This window comes from Bubalus bubalis, chromosome 5, assembly GCF_019923935.1.
Source record: "Bubalus bubalis isolate 160015118507 breed Murrah chromosome 5, NDDB_SH_1, whole genome shotgun sequence".
NCBI lineage: Eukaryota > Metazoa > Chordata > Mammalia > Artiodactyla > Bovidae > Bubalus > Bubalus bubalis.
The window spans coordinates 82,668,383-82,692,475 of NC_059161.1; the positions used below are offsets into that span (position 1 = coordinate 82,668,383).

The 24,093-nt window shown below is 44.0% G+C and overlaps 1 protein-coding gene across 1 annotated transcript in view; it reads right to left on the minus strand.

Moving 5' to 3' along the window:
- The window catches only part of FAT3 (FAT atypical cadherin 3), a 688,930-nt gene that overhangs the window by 21,809 nt on the left and 643,028 nt on the right, over window positions 1–24,093 (minus strand). The window contains exons 20-22 of the mRNA XM_044943370.2: window positions 22,225–22,359; window positions 20,247–20,404; window positions 9,920–10,388 (exon numbers count right to left, since the gene is read on the minus strand). Of these exons, the coding sequence (XP_044799305.2) occupies window positions 9,920–10,388; window positions 20,247–20,404; window positions 22,225–22,359 (762 nt within the window). The remainder of the gene's footprint in view (window positions 1–9,919; window positions 10,389–20,246; window positions 20,405–22,224; window positions 22,360–24,093) is intronic.

A 24,093-nucleotide genomic window follows, 5' to 3' on the forward strand; every position in this document is an offset into this window, starting at 1 on the left:
CAGGATCTGCTCTCTTGATCTCAAATCCATGGGACAAGAGAAGCAGAGCCCTTTGCAAGATATCTTGCTTTTGTGAGTGTTAGTCACTCAGTCATGTCGGACTCTTTGCGACCCTGTGGACTGTAGCCCACCAGGCTCCAGCAAGAATACTCGAGTGGGTAGTCAGTCCCTTCTCCAGGGGATCTGATTGACCCAGGGATGGAACCTGGGCCTCCTGCCTTGCAGGCAGATTCTTTACCATCTGAGCCACCAGGGAAGATTTCAGAACTTCAAATTTGGAGAGATTTTTACATTAACGTGCTGAAAGGGAAAAGCAATTGGATTTTAAAAAGTAGTCAGGTTTTTTTTTTAATGAAAGAAAAGTTATATTTGCTATTAAGCCTTTGTGAAAGTGGCTTGTTAATAAAATTAACTCATTCTAACAAAGTATTATTTATGATCTCATTATCATGGCCTGAGCCCTATTATTATTAATAATATTTTTTATAATATCAGCAAGTTTGCCATAATGATATTAAGTGATATAATGTTTTAGTGGCTTAAAATCACTTTGTCATTCTATGAAGGATCACAATAATTCCTTGAAAGAAAATAAGAGGCTCCATTAACACCCTAACTCCCTGGGAGTGTTGGAGAGATGAGTGGCTTGTTCAAGTATGTACAGCTAGTAAGTGATGAATTTGAACTTGAATCCAGACTTTCAGATTCTCAAATATTTCTGCAAGACTGTATTGGCATTGGAACTTGTCACTAAGCTAGAACTTGCCACTTACTAGGCTTCCCACAACTCTCCAGGGAGCCATTGAGATGCAGGGAGATGGACAGCATCAGGTACCCTTCAGGGAGCCAAATAATCATAATGAAGATAACAGCATATTAAAGCTTCTGCATTTCCAAAGCATTTCCATATATAAAACACAAATAGAGGGAAGAGAATTTAAAAGATGGCCAGGCATTATTTGATCACAAACAATATTTTAACACTTTTGTGTACATGAAAGAAAAAATTCAGAGGATAACCTCAAAGTTTTATTCAAAAGAATGGATTCTTTTTTCTTGGGTTGGAAAATATCAAATAAGGAAACTATTAGCAAGAACATCAGCTTCTTACATGCTAGGAAAAACGCTAAGAGCTTTCCATGCATTATCTCACTTAATACTTGATAAGAACCCTATGCTGAAAGTACCATTATTTTGAAAAATGGGAACTGAATCTTACATAGGATTATTTGCCCAAAGTTACATAGTTAACAAGTGGGAGATGCCACTTTATACCACTTTCCAGATTTAAAAAAGATAATTGAGTCTGTTGCTGTTTTGTAAGTAAATTCATTGTATCATTTCTTTTTTAGATTCCACATATAAAAGAATGAGCTTCTGGTTGTAAGGGGTGGGATGGGAGGAAGGGATAGGTAGGGAGTTTAGGAGGGGCATGTACTCTGCTGTATTTAAAACAGATAAACAACAAGGAGCTTCCCAGGTGGTGCTAGTGGTAAAGAACCCACCTCCCAATGCAGGAGACTTAAGAAATGTGGGTCCGATCCCTGGATCAGGAGGATCCCCTGGAGAAGGAAACAGCAACCCACTCCAGTATTCTTGCCTGGAAAATCCCATGGACAGAGGAGCCTGGCAGGTGACGGTCCATGGGGTCGCAAAGAGTTGAACACGACTGAACAACTAAATAACAAGAACCAACAAAGACCTACTACTGTATAGCACGTGGCACTCTGCTCAATGTTATGTGGCAGCCTGAATGGTAGGGGAGGTCAGGGGAGAATGGATACATGTATATGTATGGCTGAGTCCCTCTGCTGTTCACCTGAAGCTATCACATTGTTTGTTAATTGGCTACACGTCAGTACAAAATAAAAAATTAAAAAAAATAAGATAATTGTCCTGATAGCACTGAGATACACATGTAAAAAAAAAAAAAAAGAACGCACAATTTTCACCTCGCAGATCCTTATGAAATGAGAAGTGTATTTTAAAGCCTTGCCTCAAATCTATGCTCTTGCTTTCGATACTAGTTATAGCTGACACAGATGATTTTGAAATCTGCACCCAGAAGAACTTAAAATGCCCTCTCCTTTCCTTGCACAAAGAACATGGCAAAACCTATTACATGCAATAAATAGAAATGGTTTGAGCAATTATAGAGTGAATTTGGACCGTGTAGGCAAATAATCAAGATCATTTCTATCTTACTCTGACTTAGTAGTTGTTTTCTGACCTGGTTCATCCAAGTGGTGACTTCCACCTTCTGCCCCACTCGCTTGGTGGAGGTGAACATTATCCTGATTCGGTTTTGGCTCCTTGATAAGGAAACATCTGCCTTTTGCACAAAGAGGGAAATAATGGCAAATGTGCAATTAGCACTTGGGATCTGAAGTCAGCATCGACCACTATGCTTGCTCAGTTATGGACTGCATTTAGACACTCCAGGAACTTTATGATTTGGGGAGGGGGTGGTGATGTGGTGGGTACACATCTAAGTTCTGGCTGTTTCCCATCGGCTGAGCTGCCTGACCTCTAGGAACCTCCGTTTTTATCGATAATTAAGCCTCACTCATACCCACTCATAGAAGATAATGAGGTTTCTGGATTCATCAACCACAATGAAGCCCACAAACATTAGGTGCTTTATTGTTGTAATTACTGTAATTAGAATGGATTCAGAAATCAGCTTCTTTTTTCTTGCTCATAATCGAACAATGGAAAGCCATGAGTTTTTTTGTTTGTTTGTTTGTTTGTTTGAACTCTAACTTGTAGGCAGTATCTGGAGAAGGGAATGGTTACCCACTCCAGTATTCTTGCCTGGAGAATCCCATGGACAGAGGAGCCTTGGCGGGCTACAGTCCAGGGGGTCACAAAGAGTCAGACACGACTGAAGTGACTTAACATGCATGTAGGCTATTTATTGGGAAATATTGAAACTTCTGTCCATGTGAGTCTCAGTAAGCCTGAGAAAACTGCTGACCACATTATTATGTGGGGTACCACCCAAAAATGGAGTGAGCTTAGCTGTGGCTTACGGCCTCTGTCTCTACTTCACCCCCTCAAATTGAAGTCACTCAGACTCTCCTCTTTCCCCAAGCAGGGCCCATGCAATACCTTCAGACCTCATGAGATGAAAACTTTTGAAAGGGAGCTCTCTAACTTTCCCAAGGAAAGCTGGCTCACAATTCTCACACTATACGTTGGGCTGAGCCTCTAATACTTTCCTTGAGGATCCAGAAACACTTACTGTGTTAACAACATTAAGCACACTGTAACATTTCACTCTCTAGCATGTTCTTTTGTGTCTGCACAAAATTTGAGTGCTTTAGGGTTTTGAGTTTTTCTATTAGGATCAATAAAATATTATTAATGCTACTACTATGAGGTTTTTCTAAAGTAATCCCCAGAAAGTTAATTCAGTATTTAGAAGAAAGACACCCAGAAAAAAAAAAAAAAAACTTTTCCCCCTCATAAGCTTCAAATCTTAGTCAAATTTGTCCACAGTATATTATCTTGGAGCCTGGCTTTTTTGTCCCCCAGTGCTAAGTGGGCCAGTGGACTGAGCACACCCAGGAAACCTGTCCAATTCCTTTAAGCCCGTCATGAAGGGAGGGAGGCTGCATAAGTGGATCCGTTGGTCACAGAGACATCAACAGGATCCTAGAACTTAACACAGGGCTTTGCACAAGTCAGGCAATTGATTAGAGCTTGATAGACTGAATTAATCTAGACATTTACAAGTTAGGGGCTCAAAACATCACCCAAAGTAGCACAGGTCACCCTGTAACTGAAGATGCTTCTGTGCCCAGCTATTTACAACATCTGGGAACTTGCTGCCTCGTGCATGTTGCTTAGAGGGGGAAGGTACACACTATCACTTTTACCTTTGAAAGGGAGCTCAGGATGACCCCAAACTTCTGAGGAACAAAGTTCAATCTTTACACTAAAGCAGTTATTACAAAATGCAGGCTGTGCACCTGACATTCAATTTCTGAATGTCCTATGTCTCCTGGAATTCACTGATTCACATTCTGGCAAATACAGAATTTATTGGGATTCTCAAATGTCAGTGGTTCTCAAGTTCAGAACTGCATAGACTTTGGAGGCTTGTTATAAACAGAGATGCCTGAATTCTACTCTTGCAGATTCTGAGATTCTGATTTGTAGGTCTGGATCTTTTTCTTTCTCCAAACTTTTCACTGATTATTTTTTATTTTTTTGGTGGTAAGTTCAGGAATTTGCAAAATACAACTCAGTGACCTAGCAGAAGGTTCCTCTGACGTGGACAAAGAATGACCGGGGCAAGTCAACAGATTTTCCTTTCTCCTTAACAAGCAAGAGAGTCTTCTAGAACAAGGTCTCATTTTAATCAGGTTCTCAGGTGGTGCTGAGGCACTGTGGAGTTTGAGAAATACTATATTCAACACGCAAAAGCAGAATAGAACTTGCTTCTTTTGGTGGGGGGGGCAGGGGCGGTTCAGGGCAGTTCAGAGACAGAGAGATAAAGCACTATATCACCGAGGGATCTTGTTAAAAACACAGATTCTGATTTATTCTCAGATGCTGCATTTTTAACATTTCCAGTGATGCTGCTGCTACTGTTGCTTGGAACACATTTTGAGCAACAAAGGTTAAGAGTGTAGTCTGGGGGCAGGGGGCAGGGGGCAGGAGTTCCACAAACAGGTATCAAGTCCTGGCTTCCCGACCTTACCAGCTGTGTGACAGTGGGCTGGTTACTTTTTCATCAGAAAAATGGGAATTGAGGGGAGCAAAGAATACCACTGATCCATGTACAGGTGTGAGAGCTGGACCATAAAGAAGGCTGAGCGCAGAAGAATTGATGCTTTCAAGCTGTGGTGCTGGAGAAGACTTTTGAGTGTCCCCTGGACAGCAAGGAGATCAAATCAGCCCATCCTAAAGGAAATCAACCCTGGATATTCATTGGAAGGACTGATGCTGAAGCTGAAGCTCCAGTACTTTGGCCACCAGATGCAAAGAGCTGACTCATTGGGAAAGACCCTGATGCTGGGAAAGATTGAAGGCGGGAGGAGAAGGGGACAACAGAGGATGAGATGGTTGGATGGCATCACCTACTCAATGGGCATGAGTTTGAGCAAACTCTGGGAGACAGTGAAGGACAGGGAAGCCTGGCGTGCTGCAGTCTATGGGGTCGCAAAGAGTCAGACACACTTAGTGACTGAACAACAAGAGTATTTGGGTGAGAACAGTATCTCAGCGCAGAAGCACTTACAAGTGCTTACCACAGCGTCAAGGACATAGTAACAAACTGAAATACAAATGGGACTCTATCACTGAAAGTTATCAACTTCTCATTTTAAGATTGAGCTGTAATAACCTAGAGGGGTGGGAAAAGGTGGAAGCTGGGAGAGAGATTCAAGAATGAGATGACATATGTATACCTATGGTTAATTCATGTTGATGTATGACAGAAATCAAACCAATATTGTAAAGCAATCATCAATCAATTAAAAATAAATAAATATTTTTTTAAAAAAGAGTTAAGTTTTCAGTCTTATGAAAGCCACCTGAATGAGTGTTTCTGCCTGGCAGTCTTGGTTGCCACACTGCTTTGCCAAATTATAGTTTAGCTGCACTGTGTTTTCTGGTCACAGGCTTCAGCTGAGCAGGATGAGACTCTGAGGACTGAGACCCGCATATTCAGACTGTGGGTGCTCCCTGGGCTGCTGCCGACCCACTGGGTCTGGAAGCACAGGGGTCACAGTGGGACTAGGCTAGTTCTTTTCCACGGTGGTTGCTATTTCCAGCTCATGTTTATGAAATACATATAATTTTAAGGCTTTACCAAGAGAGAGCCTTCCCTCTGTGGTTGATTTTCAGAGTCATAATTACCCTCTTATTACAAGTCAGTGTTCTGGGCCCTGACTCCCCTGGGTTCTCGTGGCCAGCTTGTGGGACAGACAGAGGTATAACACTGGTCAAATCTGCTGACCACGCCGTTCCGAGCTAGCAGACTCGGCAGCCTTGTCAAGGGTTTGAGTGGGCTTGGAAGTGGTTTGAGCAGAATCCTGCTTCTCTGAAAGAAATCTGCTTCATGCTCTGGGTTGCCCACTTTTAAAACTCTGAATGATCTGAACAAGAGTCTGGTGCTAAGATTGTCACAATTTGAGAGCAGAGGATTATCAGGACAGCCAATGACCAATATCCTCCAGCATCCTCTAAGGTCCAAGAGAATGACTGTAGAAACATATGTGTCATGGAAGTTTAGAGTGACACATAACTCAGGGTTGCAACAACAGCAAGATGCTCAGATAACTGTGTTATCAACATTCTCATGTGCAAGGCATCATTTAAGCACCTTGCTCTACTTTCTCTAGCTCAAATTTCCTCTTTGACTGCTCCTTGCATTCTAGCCTTTGATCTGGGGAAGTAAGACTCTTTCCCTGTGATTAGATACCCTGGTAGCCAGAGGGAATTCTTCCAGGCATGAATATTCTTTCATTAATGACAGTCTCTTTGTTCTTTTTATTTTTTCTCTTTTTCTTTCTTGTTCTTTTTAAATCATCACTCACAACTGAGATGATTTCTCCCTTATTTTAAATAACCTTATAATTAGCTAAACAGTTCACAGATATGAGTTAAAGGCCAAACTGTTGGTTCTGCCTTTTCTTGCTCCCCCCACACCTCCCTACTATTTAGCACCAATTTAGGAGGGATTGGGGGCATGAGGAGAAGGGGACGACAGAGGATGAGATGGCTGGATGGCATCACGGACTCGATGGAAGTGAGTCTGAGTGAACTCCGGGAGTTGGTGATGGACAGGGAGGCCTGGTGTGCTGTGATTCATGGGGTCGCAAAGAGTCGGACATGACTGAGTGACTGAACTGAACTGAACTGAGGGCATGCATGCATGCTAAGTCGCTTCAGTCATGTCTGACTCTGTGCGACCCTATGGACAGCAACCTACCAGGCTCCTGTATCCACTGGATTCTCTAGGCAAGAATACTGGAGTGGGTTGCCATCTACTTCTCCTCAATTTAGGGCAGCAGTCCTCAAACCTTTTTGGCACACGGGGACAGGTTTGGTGGAAGACAAGTTTTACATGGACCAGGGGTGGTTTGGGGATGATTCAAGCGCATTACATTAATTATGCCCTTTATTTCTATTACTATTACATCAGCTTCAGCTCAGATCATCAGGCATTAGATCCTGGAGGTTGGGTGCCCCTTATTAAGGGAATTTGCAGATGGGATACGGGGACCCAGCAAAAAGTCCTCTCATGTGAACAGAGAGTGGGGCAAGAAAATGGATTCTCTCTCCTCTTTTCTAGAAGCCAAGACCCCAATCCTGATAGCCAGGCAGCAAATAGGTACCTCCTCAGAAGAGGGCTCTGCAGTCCCCATGGAAGCAAGTCCTCTTGGATTTCCTGGTGAGTTGCCAGGAGTCTGCTGGCCCGGGCTCAGCACTGCTGTGCATGGTACTGCCCTTTCTGGACCATGCCCAGTGGGGCGGGTCCTGAGATAAGGACCACTGGGTTCTCTCAACTACCTCTCTCATAAGAGGTAGTAGGTTTGGGAGAAGGGAGATGAAGATGAGGAAAGATACTTTGTTTTAGGAAAACATGAGCTCCCAGGAGAAAGGAAAGATTTGAGCTGATAAAAGAAAGACTTTATTCCCTTGAAAGAAAGAATACCTGCCACAGAATCCCAATCCCAAGTCCAAGTATAGGGGGAAGCTGGGGAGCAAGGGACAATGAGGTGTTTGACAGCAGATGCAACCTATGGGCAAAGCTGGGTCCCTGGAGAAGGGAAAGCATGGCACGTTCTTTAGACCATGTGAAAAAGTATCAATATATGGCAGGTGGGTCCTCAGTCCTGAACTTTGGTTAAGCCAAATGAGCTTCTAAAAACAAAGGACAACTTCTGTTTCTGATGGGGGTCATAGATATTTAATGAACATACCTGCACTGAAGACTTAGTTCAGGGATTTTTATGGTAATTAGAGAAGGATGAGCCGTGAAGAATTGATGCTTTTGAATTGTGGTGCTGGAGAAGAGTCTTGAAAGTCCCTTGGACTGCAAGGAGATCCAAGCAGTTAATTCTAAAGGAAATCAGTCCTGAATATTCATTGGAAGGACTGATGCTGAAGTTGAAGCTCCAATACTTTGGGCACCTGATGTGAAAAACTGACTCATTTGAAAAGACCCTGATGCTGGGAAAGATTGAAGGTGGGAGGACAAGGGGGTGACAGAGGATGAGATGGTTGGATGGCATCACCAACTCAATGGACGTGAGTTTGAGCAAACTCTGGGAGATAGTGAAGGACAGGGAAGCCTGGGATGCTGCAGTCCATGGACTGGCAAAGAGTCAGACATGACTTAGCAACTGAACAACAACAAAATTAAAATATACACTGAAGAAAAAACAAGCTCCCTTAGTCTTTTTCCTTAACACAGTGATTATTATTATTTTCATGCTAACCCATTGTGGAAACCCATAGCTTTGCCAGCAAAACAACATCCTGCCACTGTTAAATGTATGTTACAATTTGTGGCTGTGGACCTAGTATTTGACATGGAGTGGTGTTCTATTTCAACCCAATTTAATTATATGCTCCCTTTATATATCGTGGATAGCTCACACTAGCAGAATTGTTTTGGCTGGTGAAAAACTGGCCATGACTTGTCATAATAGGCTGCTTTATAGAACCACTGAAGTATAGTTACTGCCCATCATTTGAGAATTATGGCACCGTAACCACCCTTTATTTACATATACTGCTGAGACAGTAAAAAAAAGCAAATAGATTTCTTAAATCGAGACAGCAGAAATTTCCCCCCAGGGCAACTGGCCCTCGTTGCAGCAGTAACATATGCAAGCCTAAATAACTTCGGTGTCCATGTTTCAGTAGCACATCATTTCATGGGCAGTTCGCAACATTCTAATAATAAAATGGAGTCTAAATTTGGAGTTGGGCTTCACCAACAGTAGATGGTAATGTACACAGCAAAATCTCTATGTGATTTGTGAGGAAGGTTTAAATTTGCTAATCACACTCCCACTGAGAGATTCCACAGAAGGCCTCAAGTGGAATCAGATGGCAAAGCCTTCAGCCAGGAGAGCCTGACCTAGTTTACGTTAACTCAGATCCTGCATCTGAGTAAAGTCAGGGATTCTTTCATCTTCAGACTCCTTGACTGAAAGAGTCTTAGCTTTCCCCTCATACAACAGAAACCCTCTTTAAATCCACACCATCCCTGCCTCTCCCCCTCTTTTTTTGCCTACTCCATTCTGTCCTCTTCATGATCTCTGGGGAAAATTGTACTGGGGTAAAGCATCATTGCTCTCATCGACTGTCTTGATAGTTCATGTAAATTGCCTTCTCCTTGTTCTTTTGGAGTTGCACTAGGCTTATTTGTAATACACACATTTTAAAAGCTTCCTCCAAAACATCTCCTCTACACTTCTGTTTCTAGGGTGGTGTATTCACCCTCAGGTGCCCTTTAGCTTCTAGTAAAGTCCCCTGTCTGCCTGTGAAAGGGTAGTGCGTGGTCATTACGACTCAGATTGTTACCAGTCTTTCTGCAGTTACATGCAAGTGGTCCAAAGGGGGCAGATACTTCAAAGGGCATCCTGTTCCTCTGGGCGGCTGAGACCTGGGAAGGTGTGGAGAGGGTGGGGAGAGGACACCAGACAGCACCTTGCAGGCCCCTGCAGCTGGCCTTCTGGGCCCTTGGGATTCTGCAAAGCGACTGGCTCCTGTAATTGCCAACTTCCATCAGGGGGTTAAGAGGCTGAGCCAGTACGAAATCCACCTCTCTGGGAGAGCACTCGGGTTGGTGATGCTTGAGAGAGAAGTCCGGCAGGTCTGCCTCCCCTCACCATCTCGCCCGCTATCCCTCCCATCCCCCTTCCCCCCATTGGCGGGAGCCCAGGGCGCTCACCTCCGGAAGCCAGGCTGGCGCAGCTGCCTCCGTGCTGGCAGGGCCCGCGCTCGCAGGCGTCGGGGTAGAGCACGCAGCCCAGCTTCAGCTCGGTCAGGCCCACCACCTCGGCGAAGCTGCTGCGCTTGTTCTGCAGCGGCAGCTCGTTGTTATTCAGCACCACGGAGTCCAGGCAGCCCTGGAAGCCGCTCAGCACCTGCGTGACCCGCGCGTCGGTCAGGCTGCGGATGCTGTCCGCCTGCACCAGGGCCCCGAAGTAGATGGCGCTGTCGGCGCCCAGTGTCTGGTAGTAGAGGGGCGCCCGGCGGCGCTCCACGTAGCTGTCGTCCAGGGCCAGGCTGGTGAAGTTCCGGTTGAGCTCCAGGAAGACCGAGTGCCAGCTCCCGTCGTTGACTGCACGGCCCGAGATGCCCAGGATGCCGGGGCCGCTGCCGCAGTCCAGCTGAAACCACAGCCTGCCGTCCACGATCTGTGCGGAATGAATACCGGGGCGCTTTTCAACATATATCTGGCCATGGACTCCTGGGCACCCCGTTCCCAACCCCCATTCCCAACTGGGCTTTTGATCCACTCACAAATCTGCTATGGTTTGGTTTTTAATAATCTCGCTTTCTCCTCATTATATGCCATGCAGATGCATACCTGAGATTTCACAAATTGTCTTGTAATTAGCAATAGGAGTGCAGGTTCAGAAATCCACACTAATATTTCAGAATATTCCTATTGTGTCCATTTCATCCTTTAAAAATTCACTGCAGTTTTCTGTTTAGGGGGTTCGTTTATTCTGTGCGCCCTTCCAAACTATGACCAGCACAGAGTGAGTTTCTGTGAACTCATTAATATTCATTTACAAATATTTATTGAACACCTACTGTGTGCCAAGCAGAGTGGCAGTGCCTGTGAGGGCCACTGAGCAGAGTTGTCACCTCTGTCCTCCCGGGCTTCTGTTTGAGTGGGGACACGGCCATGAGTCAAATAAGCCCAGAAACACATGTATATGCCCCAAGGAAATCTGTGTGACTGTGCTGTAGGGGGTGAAGGAGGCCACGCAGATGTCTTACTTTCCAGCTTCATGCATGTATAAGGTTTAAAAACTCTCTTATTAAATGCTAGCCATCTCCTTACAACAGTTCTTCAGGGTTGCTATTCATCATTTAGGTTAAGATTATCTTATAAAGTCCTCAGGGCTTGGCCAGTTGCTAGGAACATATGTATCTTCACTGCTATATTAAAAAGGGATAACCAACAAGGACCTACTGTACAGCACAGGGAATTCTGCTCAATGTTTTGTGGCAGCCTGGATGGGAAGGGGGTTTGGGGGAGACTATATGGCTGAGTCTCTTCGCTGTTCACCTGAAACTATAACAACACTGTTAATCAGCTGTGTCTCAATACAAAATAAAAAATTTAAGAAGAAAAGAATGGATGTGTATTTCATGACCTCAGGAGCTCCAGAAGGATCTGGCTCGCTGTGCACACCTTGCAGATACTCCCAGCCCCTGGTCTGGGGTCAGCTACAGAGAACCGCCTGCTGTTTCTGTTGCCCTGGTGAGGGAAGGCACCCAGGGCTCCCCCGCCCCGAGCAGGCTAACTCCAAAAGGACAGCAAACTCAGGGACATGTGCTACTGGAGGATACCAGTGGGCTGAATGCTGCTGGGCTGATCCCAGTCCTCCAGGGAGATCCAGGATCAGCTGCTGCGGAGGAGACAGGCTGGCCTTTCCTCTGTCACCCACCCTCATGTGCATTTCTCAGAGATGCGAGATGGTGTGAGGATCCAGGGAATGAAGGCCAGAGCACTGTCTCGTCAACAAGTCAGTGTTGGGCCAAGAGGGATTCACGGCCAGAAAGCATGAAACAGAAGCTACGGTTCTGTCCTTTGTGAACCAGCAGAAGAAGCCTGTGGAGGCCAGCCTCTGAGTCACGCTAGGGCAGCCAGCTTTCACCTAGGATCTGCCGACACACGCAGTCTTGTGCCAGGACTTGGGGAGAGAGCAGGAGCTTGTAGAGAGATAAAGGGAAATGGACAGAGGGGAAGGCATGGGGGTGCTCAGGGCACTGGTGCCAGGGAGGTAACAGTGTCACAGAAATAACCTGAATCCATCTTTCCAAGATGCATTTGGCTCCTGACAGACCTGTTAGGGACAGGTACAACAGCACTCACCCTCACAAATGGGATACTTTTCTATGCCTCAGCATTTTTTGCAGGCAACTAATTCCTAGGGACTCTCACTTCTGCCACTGAGACTCTATAAACTCATTGGCATCCTTTCTTCCTACATATAAAGTTTATGCCACATAATATGTGTATATGAAAGGCAGGAGGCTCTGTGAACCAGGCAGAGCCTTGGGAATTTAGGAATGAGAAATCAAATTCCAGCTTTGTCATGTATCACACAGGTTCCCTAGAGGGAACTGGTTGGCATCTGGGTTTGAAAAGTGAAAGTGTTAGTTTTTCAGTCGTGTCTGACTCTTTGCAACCCCATGTACTGTAGCCTGCCAGGCTCCTCTGTCCATGGGATTCTCCAGGCCAGAATACTGGAGTGGGTTGCCATTCCCCTCACCAGGGATCTTCCCAACCCAGGGATTAAACCCAGGTCTCCCATATTGTAGGCATATTCTTTACTGTCTGAACCACCAGGCAAGCTCTGGGTTTAAGACCCCTTATAGCAATGGCACCCCACTCCAGTACTCTCGCCTGGAGAATCCCACGGATGGAGGAGCCTGGTGGGCTGCAGTCCATTGGGTCTTGAAGAGTCGGACATGACTGAACGACTTCACTTTCACTTTTCACTTTCTTGCATTGGAGAAGGAAATGGCAACCCACTCCAGTGTTCTTGCCTGGAGAATCCCAGGGACGGGGGAGCCTGGTGGGCTGCCTGCCATCTATGGGGTTGCACAGAGTTGGACATGACTGAAGTGACTTAGCAGCATAGAGAAAGCAAAGGGAACTGCTGTGGCTTATTTTACAAGGAGAATGAGTCCATTACAGAATTGTCAGCCACCTTGTACACAGTACATACATCCTGTGCTAGTAATACAAATGTATGCAGGCAAAAAGACTGGAGACAAATTTTTATTTTCAGAGATCATTCATGTGTAATCTATGCTGTTGTTTTTGTCATTTTTTTGGTCGTTGTTCAACAAAATGTACTGAATGAATATTGTAAATCATGCCAGAATACTTGCTCAGTGACAACTCCTGGATAATATCCATATTTTTATTTCAATGTCAGTAATAGAATGATCAAATGTGACTTTGGGGACTACCTGCCGCTGGCACAGTCCATCTGTTGTAGTGTTCAGTGGCTGTAGAGTCTATAGGGGTCCCCAGTCTATCAAGGAAAATCTTGGGGTGAGGGTGCAATTCATTTAAGGTTTTGTAAAAGGGTGTATTTAATTAATATATTACTTGGTACATTCCCCTCCCTAACCCTAACCCCCATCTCTTGGGATAATAAGTTATAAATTCATCCAGGAGAACTTATGTGGCTCTGATGTAGTCACATACATAGATGTTCTATCACTAAGGAAGACAAAATTATCCCTTGGTAATACAGTGTATGGTTAAGCTTACTGTTTTGTTTTTCCTGTTGAAAAAAATAACAGCAACAACACAGATGAGTGAATAGAAACCAGACACCTACAGGACCCCCAGCTTTTGAAAACAAAAGTGACTCATACCTTCTAAATTCTAGGAGTTTGGAATTTTAAGCCTTGTCTAGATATTCTTGCCTGGAGAATCCCAGGGATGGGGGAGCCTGGTGGGCTGCTGTCTATGCGGTCACACAGAGTCGGACACGACTGAAGTGACTTAGCAGCAGCAGCAGCAGATGACAAACTAGAATGCTGATACCAAAAGCTACCTTGTAAAAAGTCAATATCTGGCTATTTTACAAGTATATTATGCCAAGAGGAGGAGAGAATGCTTTCATATCTGAGTCCTCTCACCTTGGAAAATTATACTCTGATCATATTTAGTTTTTCTGTCTTCAGAATGGGGTTTATCCTGTTTTAAAGAATCTCTCTTTTAAGAGGACAAAGCTTCTTCAAAACAGAGGGCAAGTTAGTTTAACAGAAACTGAAGTATACAAGAAATTGTAAGAAAAGTCTACAGCAAGGATCTGAAATGGTGTGCGTTTGTCGGGGTGGAGAAGTGGAGACAGGCAGGCAACATGTTCAATTAAAGCATAATGTTACAAAAGGTGCAGGTATTCAGGGTTGTCTGAAATCAGCGATGTGCTTTAACTTCAATCTTCAGTGGCTTGGGGTTAGGGAGACAAATTATCAGAGCTGTAAGTCACCTTGTAAGAAAGCAGGATTTTGAGTAAGAAAGTATAAATTACAGTGCAAAGTCTACTGCTTCAGACTGTGTGGCTCTGGAAGTGCACATCATCATGAACTTGTAAGAAGGTTACAGATACTCTTTGAAAGGGAATGTTTCGAAACCTATTTTTAAGATGCCCATTAGTAGCTATCTGGCATACAGTAGGATGGACACAATAAAGGTAAGGTTCTAGTAGAGGCAGAAGGGATTAAGAAGAGGTGGCAAGAATACACAAAACTGCACAAAAAGGTCTTAATGACGTGGATAACCACGATGGTGTGATCACTTACCTAGAGCCAGACATCCTGGATGCAAAGTCAAGTGGGCCTTAGGAAGCATCACTATGAACAAAGCCAGTGGAGCTGATGGAATTCCAGCTAAGCTATTTCAAATCCTAAAAGATGATGCTGTTGAGTGCTGTACTCAATATGCCAGGAAATTTGGGAAACTCAGCAGTGCCCAGAGGACTGGAAAATGTCAGTTTTCATTCCAATCCCAAAGAAGGGCAGTTCCAAAGAATGTTCAAAGTACTGAACAATTGCATTCATTTCACATGTTAGTTGGTTATGCTCAAGCTACATGAACTTAGAATTTCCAGATGTACAAGCTGGGTTTAGAAAAGGGAGAGGAACCAAAGATCAAACTGTCAACATTTGTTGGATCACAAAGAAAACAAGGGAGTTCCAGAAGAACATCTGCTTCATTGACTATACAAAAACCTTTGACTATGTGGATCACAACAAACTGTGGGAAATTCTTAAAGAGAAGGAAATACCAGACCAACTTACTTGTCTCCTGAGGAGCTTGTATACAGGTCAAGAAGCAACTGTTAGAACCTTATGTGGAATAACAGACTGGTTCAAAATTGTCACCCTGTTATATGCAGAGTACATCATGCGAAATGCCAGGTTGGATGAAGCACCAGCTGGAATCAAGGTTGCTGGGAGAAATATCAACAACCTCAGATATGCAGGTGATACTAATTTAGTGGCAGAAAGTGAAGAGGAACTAAAGAGCCTCTTGGTGAGGGTGAAAGAGGAGAGTGAAAAAGTTGGTTTAAAACTCAACATTCATAAAACTAAGATCATGGCACCTGGGCCCATCATTTCATGGCAAATAGAAGTGGAAAACGTGGAAAACAGTGACAGATTTTATTTTCTTGGACTCCAAGTCTCCAAAATCACTGTGAACAGTGACTGCAGCCATGAGCTTAGAAGACACTTGCTCCCTGGAAGAAAAGCTATAAAAACCTAGACAGAGTATTATAAAGCAGAGACATCACTTTGCTGACAAACATCTGTATAGTCAAAGCTATCGTTTTTCCAGTAGTCATGTATGGATGTGAGAGTTGGACCACAAAGAAGGTTGAGTGCTGAAGAATCGATGCTTTCAAATTGTTTTGCCTGAGAAGATTCTTGAAAGTCCCTTGGACTGCAAGGAGATTACACCAGTCAGTCCCAAAGGATATCAACCCTGAATATTCATTGGAAGGACTGATGCTGAAGCTGAAGCTCTAATCTTTGGCCACTTGATGCAAATAGCCAACTCACTGTGAAAGACCTTGGTGCTGGGAAAGACTGAAGACAAAAGAAGAGGGTGACAGAGGATGGGATGGTTCGATGGCATCACTGACTCAATGGACATGAACTTGAGCAAACGCCAGGAGATGGTGAAGGACAGGGAAGCCTGGTGTGCTGCAGTCCATGGAGTTGCAAAAAATTGGACATCACTTAGTGACTGAACAACAACAACATACAGTAGATGCTCAAAAAATATAGTTTTAATGAATACACAATGAATAAATCTCAGTCCTCTGAATCTCTTCTTTTGATAAACAGTGCAGTATTCCTGATCTGCCTGCCACTGCCAGAGGCCAGGTCAACTACTGATTAGTTAAGGCAAGTCACTGATGCTCTCTGAACCTCAGTTTTCTTAGAGGTGAAAAAGTAGGCACTCACACGTGTGCACAAGAGAGTGAGAACAAAAATACATGGAAACTGCTGTAAAGCACAGGGAGCTTAGTCTGGTGCTCTGTAATGACCTAGAGGGATGGCAGGATGGAAGGGAGGTTCAAGAGTGAGGATACAGGTATACACACACTATTCACATTGTACAGCAGAATACACACAACATGGTAAAGCAGTTATCTGGGCTTCCCTGGTGGCTCAGATGGTAAAGAACCTTCCCGCAGTGCAGGAGATTCAGGTTCGATCCCTGGGTAGGGAAGATCCCCTGGAGAAGGAAATGGGAACCCACTCCAGTATTCTTGCCTGGAGAATTCCATGGACAGAGGAGCCTGGCAGGCTACAGTCCACGGGGTCACAGAGTTGGACACCATGGAAGAGACTTAGCACATACACTAATGAGCAAGTACTGCTTGTACTTTTGCTATAATATTGGACCTGAAAGACTAACATAGGGAAAAATATTACTTGTGTCTTGGGAATCTCTCCTAGTGATCCAACATGTTTCTTTTATAGGTTTGAGGAGAGCCATGGAACCTATCCCACCATTTTCATCATGACTGGCTGCCAGGAAATTCAGAGCTATGGTCTGTGTTCAACGAATCCCTGGTCTAGATTTTTCAATGGTCTGTTCATCCCTTTTTACTAGTTGAGTGTTAGCCTTTTGTTTTTTATCTTTTTAAAAGTTCAAGTATAATTAACTTATTATATTAGTTTCAGGTGTGCCACATGGTGAATCAATATTCTTATACATTACAAAATGATCATCAGTGTTGAGTCTGGCTACTATCTGTCGCCGTACAAAGTTATTACAGTATTATTGACCACATTCCCTATGCTGTATATTACATCCTCATGGCTTATTATAACCAGAAATCTGTCCCTCCTGATCCCCTTCCCCTAATTCACCTATCCCTGTTTTCATCTTAATGGTGCTTTGATTTTATCACTTCTGAGTTTTTACAGTGAGCCTGGAATCTCTTTTGGAAGTGACAAAGTATCAATCGTAAACAGAAGGATGAACTCCTCCTTGTCCATGAGCATGTTCATTTCCTGAGGTCTCCATGCAATTCTTCAACTGTCTTCGAGGGGTACCCTCTACCTTGCAGGTCATCTTAAGTACTTTTTAGAGAATGTGCTTTAGCTGGGAAAATATAAACAACCAAGAGGTGCGATTTAAACGAAACACTGCAGTGTAGTCATTGAACCAAAGTACAAGGCACACACTGAACCTAGAGCCAATGAAATTAAATCTTGCATGAGGCTGAAAATGTTAAGCAAACAGATTCAAATCCCCTAAGTGGATATTCCTGGCGACTGCAGGGGAGTATCCGCAGTAGTTTAGTACAGCTGTGTCCTGCTTTGGGCAAAGCCAACATATGAAAAGCAAACTTACCCAACAGACAGATTGGGGCAGGGGTGACTATTCACATCACAAAGGGATTAATGGAAGGGTTCCTTCAAATAGCAAGCATCCCTGGTTTATTAGAATTCCATTTATAGAGATTCAATTTACACAACTCTCAGAAACACACTTGTTTCATGAAATACAATATACCTTAGGAGCTAGAGCCATGTAAAAGGTTGAATTATTCTTCTTTCCCATCCCTAGGGTTCTGCACATTTTAGACGTTTACCAGTGAAGTATCAAATGACACGTTCCGTTTTAGGATCAAGCTATTCATATCCCATATTTTTGTTCTCTCTCAAATTTAATGCTATTTAAAAGAATTGCTAATAGAAAGTATTTGCTTCCTAAGGATGTTCAGCAGCTGACAGTCCTGTTAAAGATGGAAGGAGAGAGGGGAAGGTCAGTGACACCCGAGCAGGACCCCTGGAGCTGTGACCTCTACATGAGCCTTCCCAGTAATCATACAAGCCTGCTTCTCAGAGATGTTTAGGATGGAGGGGACACATGTATACCTACAGCTGACTCATATCGATGTATGGTGGAAACCATCGCAATATTGTAAAGTAACTATCCTCCCCTTAAAATGAATAAATAAATTTAAAAAATAAAATTAAAAAAAAAAGAAAGTGAGCTAAGGATGCTAGGAAGCTTGCTTCAGTAGCCAGGAGGTTAAAAAGACAGCACTTAGGTTTTTGAATTTATCATCTTCCATCATGAAGATCTGATTTGAATTCACTGTTTTCTAAAACTGTGCATCCTGAGTGCTGAGTGTTTCTCTCTCTCTTTTTTAAAAAATAAATCTGTCCAAAACTTTTCTAATTGGTATACTTTCTTATTTTTTATTTTTATTTTTTGGCCCTGTGGCATGCAGGATCTTCATTGCCAACCAAGGACTGAATCCTAACACTACACGGTAAGTGTGGGAGCCTGACCGCTGGGCCACCAGGGAAGTCCCTTTTTTCTTTTGAAAACACTGTTTTCCTAATGGGGATGAACTTATTCTCTGATTTGAGTGAGTCAGGGTAGCGGGAGATTCCTCACGAAAGTGGCCAACTTTAAACTCCAGCTCGCGGCTCACTCCCTCCGCACAGAGCCTGGAGTTCCAGAAGCAGGTGTATGAAGTCTGTGTGGCGGGAGGGGCCGTCGCATCTCCTCCTGTTCTACATGCTTTCCTCCCTCCAGGATTAAAGCCTGAGTCATCTAATCAACGTGGGTGGGACCTAACAAACAGCCAAAGCACAGGAGCTAACACGGCCCACCACAATCCCTGTTAAGCCGAGTGACAGAGCAGCAGGAAGGAGAAAACCACCTGCCATTTCCCCGTGGATGAGCGGGTCCTGTTGGACAGATGCCACCCACCTCTGAGTGCAGGTCCAAAGGAAAACAGTGTTCCATTAAACATGGCTCCCTCCTAGGCCCCCCTCCCCTCCCATCCGGAAGGCTTAGTCTTGTCTATAGAAGCCCACGTGGTTTTGGATGGAATGAGTTGTTGTAACAACACTGAAAGCTGGGGACAGCGTGGGGATGGAAAGCGTGATGTGAGCGAGACTGGAGGTGGGGCCAGGCTTGGCATGCTGTAGCCGTACAACCTTGTAAGTAATCTAACTTTTCTGAACCTCTCATGTCTGACTCTTTGCAACCCCATGGACTGTAGCCCACCAAGCTCCTCTGTCCAGGGATTTCCCAGGCAAGAATACTGGAGTGAGTTGCCAGGCTCTCCTCCAGGGGATCTTCCCAACCCGAAGATCGAACTTGGGTCTCTTGGGTCTGCATATGGGATCCCAGATGGCACTAGTGGGCTGCCTGCCAATGCAGGAGACACAAGAGACTCGGGTTCAATCCCTGGGTCAGGACGATCCCCTGTAAGTGGCAACCCACTCCAGTGTTCTTGCCTGGAGACTCCCATGGACAGAGGAGCCTGGTGGGCTATACAGTCTATGGGGTTGCAAAGAATTGTACATGACTGAGTATATATATGTAAATAAATCACATTTATTATATTAACTTCATAACACAAACCAAATGAGGCATGTAAAGCTGTTAGTATTACTGCTGCTGTTGTTTTTATGAAGGCATCAGAGGTTCTGATGTGAATACAAATGCCAGACTTGCTCTAAAGGAAATCTAGTGCCTTTGGAGAGTTTCTGAGGCTGGGAATGATTTAAAAATTAGGCTACTTGGGCCAGAAGAGGACATATGGAATATTCTATACCCCAGATCTCCAGTGTCCTTCCAGGGAAAGAATAGAAGTGACCTTCAGGGGTCACTGGGGATAGACCCATGTGGTATAAGAGGATACAGTCACCCTTTGGAAAGACCACCCCTGCTGTGGAATTGATTAGGAAACACTCTAATGAACTGTTGAGTGATTACAGCTCAAAGGAGGTCGGCCCTTGAACCCACTCTAGAGAGAGGTACCCCAGTCTCCAAAGAGGCAATTCTGAAGCTGAATGCACAAAAGGAAATGGGGTATTGGCACACTTCCCAGTTTTGCTGCTGCTCTCCGGCCCTAAACTCAGCTTCTGGTTTCTGAACTTAAAAGACAAAACGATTTCAGACTCCAAACCAAGAGCCAAAATACTAACATGAGAACTGACTGCGGGAAAAGATAACCCATTTTAATTACCTTCAGTATGATGCAGGGGTTTGCTCTGGTGTACATTATAATCCCATTGCTTTGCAGGGTCCGCAGACGCAGGGCCAGTTTAAAGTCTTCTTCTTTGCTGTTTTCAGAAAGCCGGTATTTGATGTAACTGTTTCCGGCAAAGCTGAGAGAAGTGTGTCCTGAAAAGACCATGATGAGGAGATATAGATACTTTGAACATCCAGACACCAGAAGGGACCCATGGAATCACAGAACAACTACCAATCAAGTTGATTAAAGACCGTGGGAAGTTGGCAAAGGCATTGAGGACAAACGATTTTGGATTAAAATCTGGTTCTCCATTTTGGGTCACATTCCAATTTCAAAGTAAAAAAAATATATATTTAACTAGTCAGATGCCCCAAATCTGAGTTCTCTCATGTCAAGGGCAACTTGGTATGTTCTCTAACCTGAATTTTCCTAGAGTCACTAAACTCCCAATTCCTGCTTTCTAAAATTAGCATTTAAAAAAAATATTCCTTCATGCCCACCCACACCACTTAGACGCTTGAAAACTTTCACTTCCATGAAACAAGGGAAAGATAAACCATTTTCAAAGAATATCTACATTCCCCAAGTATCCTGATGCTGAACAGCGAACTTAGGTCATTTGCACAAATGTTGAAAAAGGCAATGATACAAAGGAAGTTCAAGGTTTGTGCAGTCACAGCTCTACCTTTGACCATGAATTTCAGGCTCCCCTGCCTAGAATGTTTAGTAGCTACCCATATCACCCAATTCGGAGTTCATTCTCTCTCTCTTTTTTTTTCTTTACTGCCGTCCACTGATGTTTTAAGAAGCAAAGTAATGGCTGAAAAGCTGTCTCACTGGGGTGAAAGTGTGGAAATACACCAAAATGGATGATAATCGTGGACAATGAAGAATTTTCCATATAGAAAGGAGAAGGGAGATGGGCAAAAAGGGGCATGTGAAGCTAGGAAAAGTACCCTACTGTCACCCTGCAGACCCAGCTGCGGTGCATACAGCAGGCGCGTTGCGGGTGGGGCAGCATAAGTGTCTTAGAGCCTTAGAAGACTTCAAAAGCAAGTATGTGGACTCAGGGACAGCTCTGTTCTTGAAGTCAACTCTGAAAGAGCTTTGGCTTCCATTTTTAAGAATAGTGCTTGTCTTTGCAAAGCCTGAGTTTTCAGAACCCAGTGCTTAGCAAGTGCCTTTCACATACTAGATATAATTTTTTATTCCCATTGTAATTGCTATTATAATCATCACTCAATAAATATTTCTTGGATTCTAAAACTGGTATCAGCATGCCTATATCTGTAATACATCCTCTACTAAAAAGGGTTCTGTTGGTAACAAAAGTGAACATTACTCTTTTTAGAGGAAAGAAATGGTAGAACATATATGAATCAAGAGAAGTATTGAAACTGAGTGATGATCAGAAATGGAGGATCATCTGGACTGGAATAACACGAATACTGATTTTTTTTTTTTTCTTTAAGACACAGAGGTGATCACCTCGCCTTTCAGGAACATGCAGTTAGCTGTACATTTGCAGTGGGGAGTCTTATCTGATCTAGGCTGGGCTTACCCTACAAAGGTCAACTGAACTGGCTCAGCTTCACTTTCTGTTGAGAGGTATGGGCTCAGAACATGAAATGCCATGCGACAGATACTCCAACTCCTCTGCCTAACCAACAGCCTTTTATTTATTTTCTAGAATTTCACAGTCTTAGCATCCACATGACACAACTGAAACGCAGGCTATGGTCTCCCATTCTATAAGGAACCCACAGGCATTGCATGTTTCCTGAGCACAGGCTGCAGCGGCAACAAATTCCAAGTATTTGAGGGGGATGCTAGCTGGGGTCCACTCCGAAGGAAAATGTTACATGCAGACAGAATGTCTTCTGGAAGGGCTAGGGCAGCATAATTTACTCAAGGGCTAGGGCTTGCAGAATATGAATTTAGATCCTCATCATCCCACCACACTCTGCACCTGAGCACTCTCCGAGCTTTCCCGGTGGACACTGGCAGAGGAACGGTCTCCTGCTGGCTTCATAACCAACACACTGCATGTCCCCCGGACACGGCTTCTCCACGCAAGGATCGTTGGCCCCTGGACACAGTCCTCCTGTGACAGAGGGGAACACACATGATCAGTAAAAGGCAATCACTCTACACTCCATAAAGTCCAGGAAGCACAGGATGGTTTGAGAGCTGGGCTCGTCAGGCTCTGAGCTGAGAGACAAAGTGCTGCTTCCAGAAGCAGGAAGGCCTAAGTGGGCTTCACCTGGTGCGGGTGCCCATCGGGGGTCTCTGCATCTCCCAAAGCTCACTGCCAGACTGAGGTAGGATGAGGGCAAAGAGTCAGTGGAGCTCCCCTTTTTAGGCTAAATCAAATATCAGATATACTAAGGTTGTGAAGTTACTGCTTGTAACTTCAGCTGAAGAAAGATCACATGACACAGGCTCTGATAGTCTTTATTGGCTGGGACTCCTGCATGTTCTTGTTGTTTAGTTGCTAAGTTGGGTCTGATGCTTTTGCCACCCCATGGACTGTAGCCCACCAGGCTCCTCTGTCTGTGGGATTTTTCAGGCAAGAATACTGGAGTGGGTTGCCATTTTCCACTCCAGGGGACCTTCCAGACCCTTGGATTGAACCCAAAACTCTTGTGTTGGCAGATGAATTCTCTACCACTGAGCCACTAGGGAAGTCCTGGGGCTTGTGCATATTGGGGGCCACTTGAATGCATCACTTGTGTTTAGATTTCTTCTACAACTCCAGATGTTAGCTGTTGCTTTCAGAGGGAGGAAAAAATGACTTTTATTAAGAAAAGTGACTCATTCTAAATCATGCAAGCACAACTCCCATTGTTTCCGAATCCCTTCTGCTCCCTGCTATTGTATTGATTGGTTGTAAATGTGCCCCACTGGCTATCAAACATGGTAAAATTATCTTTGGCAAAGGAAGGCTTCCTTTTCACCTGTTCAATGTTCATAGCACAGTGAGATGAAAGGTTAATTCTTCAGAAAGCAAATTCTGGAAAGCAGATTAGCTGATTAAAGTAGAATTCAGGACCCAAGGGAGATTTTCAGAACTGTGAGGATGGCAAACACGGGTTCCCTGAAGGAAATGCACTTCCCAAAGGTCTTGGGTATTTCAAATGTAATTAGGTGAGAGTTTAAATGGTAAAATACTGTAGAAAAGAAGACACAAATTGAAAGCAACCTACAGTTGGGTTAGGCAGTGGCCTAAAGAAGCCCCTCTTCTCTGTGGACCAAGAACACACTGGACCTTAGCAGCATCTTTCCTCAGCAAGATCCGGTCCATTATCATCTTCCTTTCTAGCCCAACTCTTTCTTCCTCATTAAGCATACTGTTCCATTGTACAGTCATTTCTTTGTCCAGGAGAAAGTGGACACTTAATGCCAATAACAGATAAACATTTTAGGAACTTTAATCCTGGAGGGGAGTGATGTAAGAAGCACCAGCAGACTCAGAATTCATAAATCCTGTTTTCCACCAGTTGAGAGCTCAGCCATAAAAGATACTCCTGGCAAGGATCCAGCTTACAAAGTCTTAGAAGATGAAGGGATTTTTAACTGAAAATTTGAAGTGATCTTCACAAATGGTTCTGAAAGACCTAAGTGCCCTGAAATATATCTTCCTCTGTTCGTTCCAGAAAAATCTTTATTCCTGCTTTGTTTTTATCAATATTTATGGAATTTAAGACAGGTGTTCAACCACCTTATGATCTGTTTCAAGGCGCTTTTGATAAGCAGTTTTGGAATTTTTGATGCATTCACCAACAAGAAAAAAATTTTCAAGCCACTGAGGTGATGATAGGCCTGGGCATATAAAGAT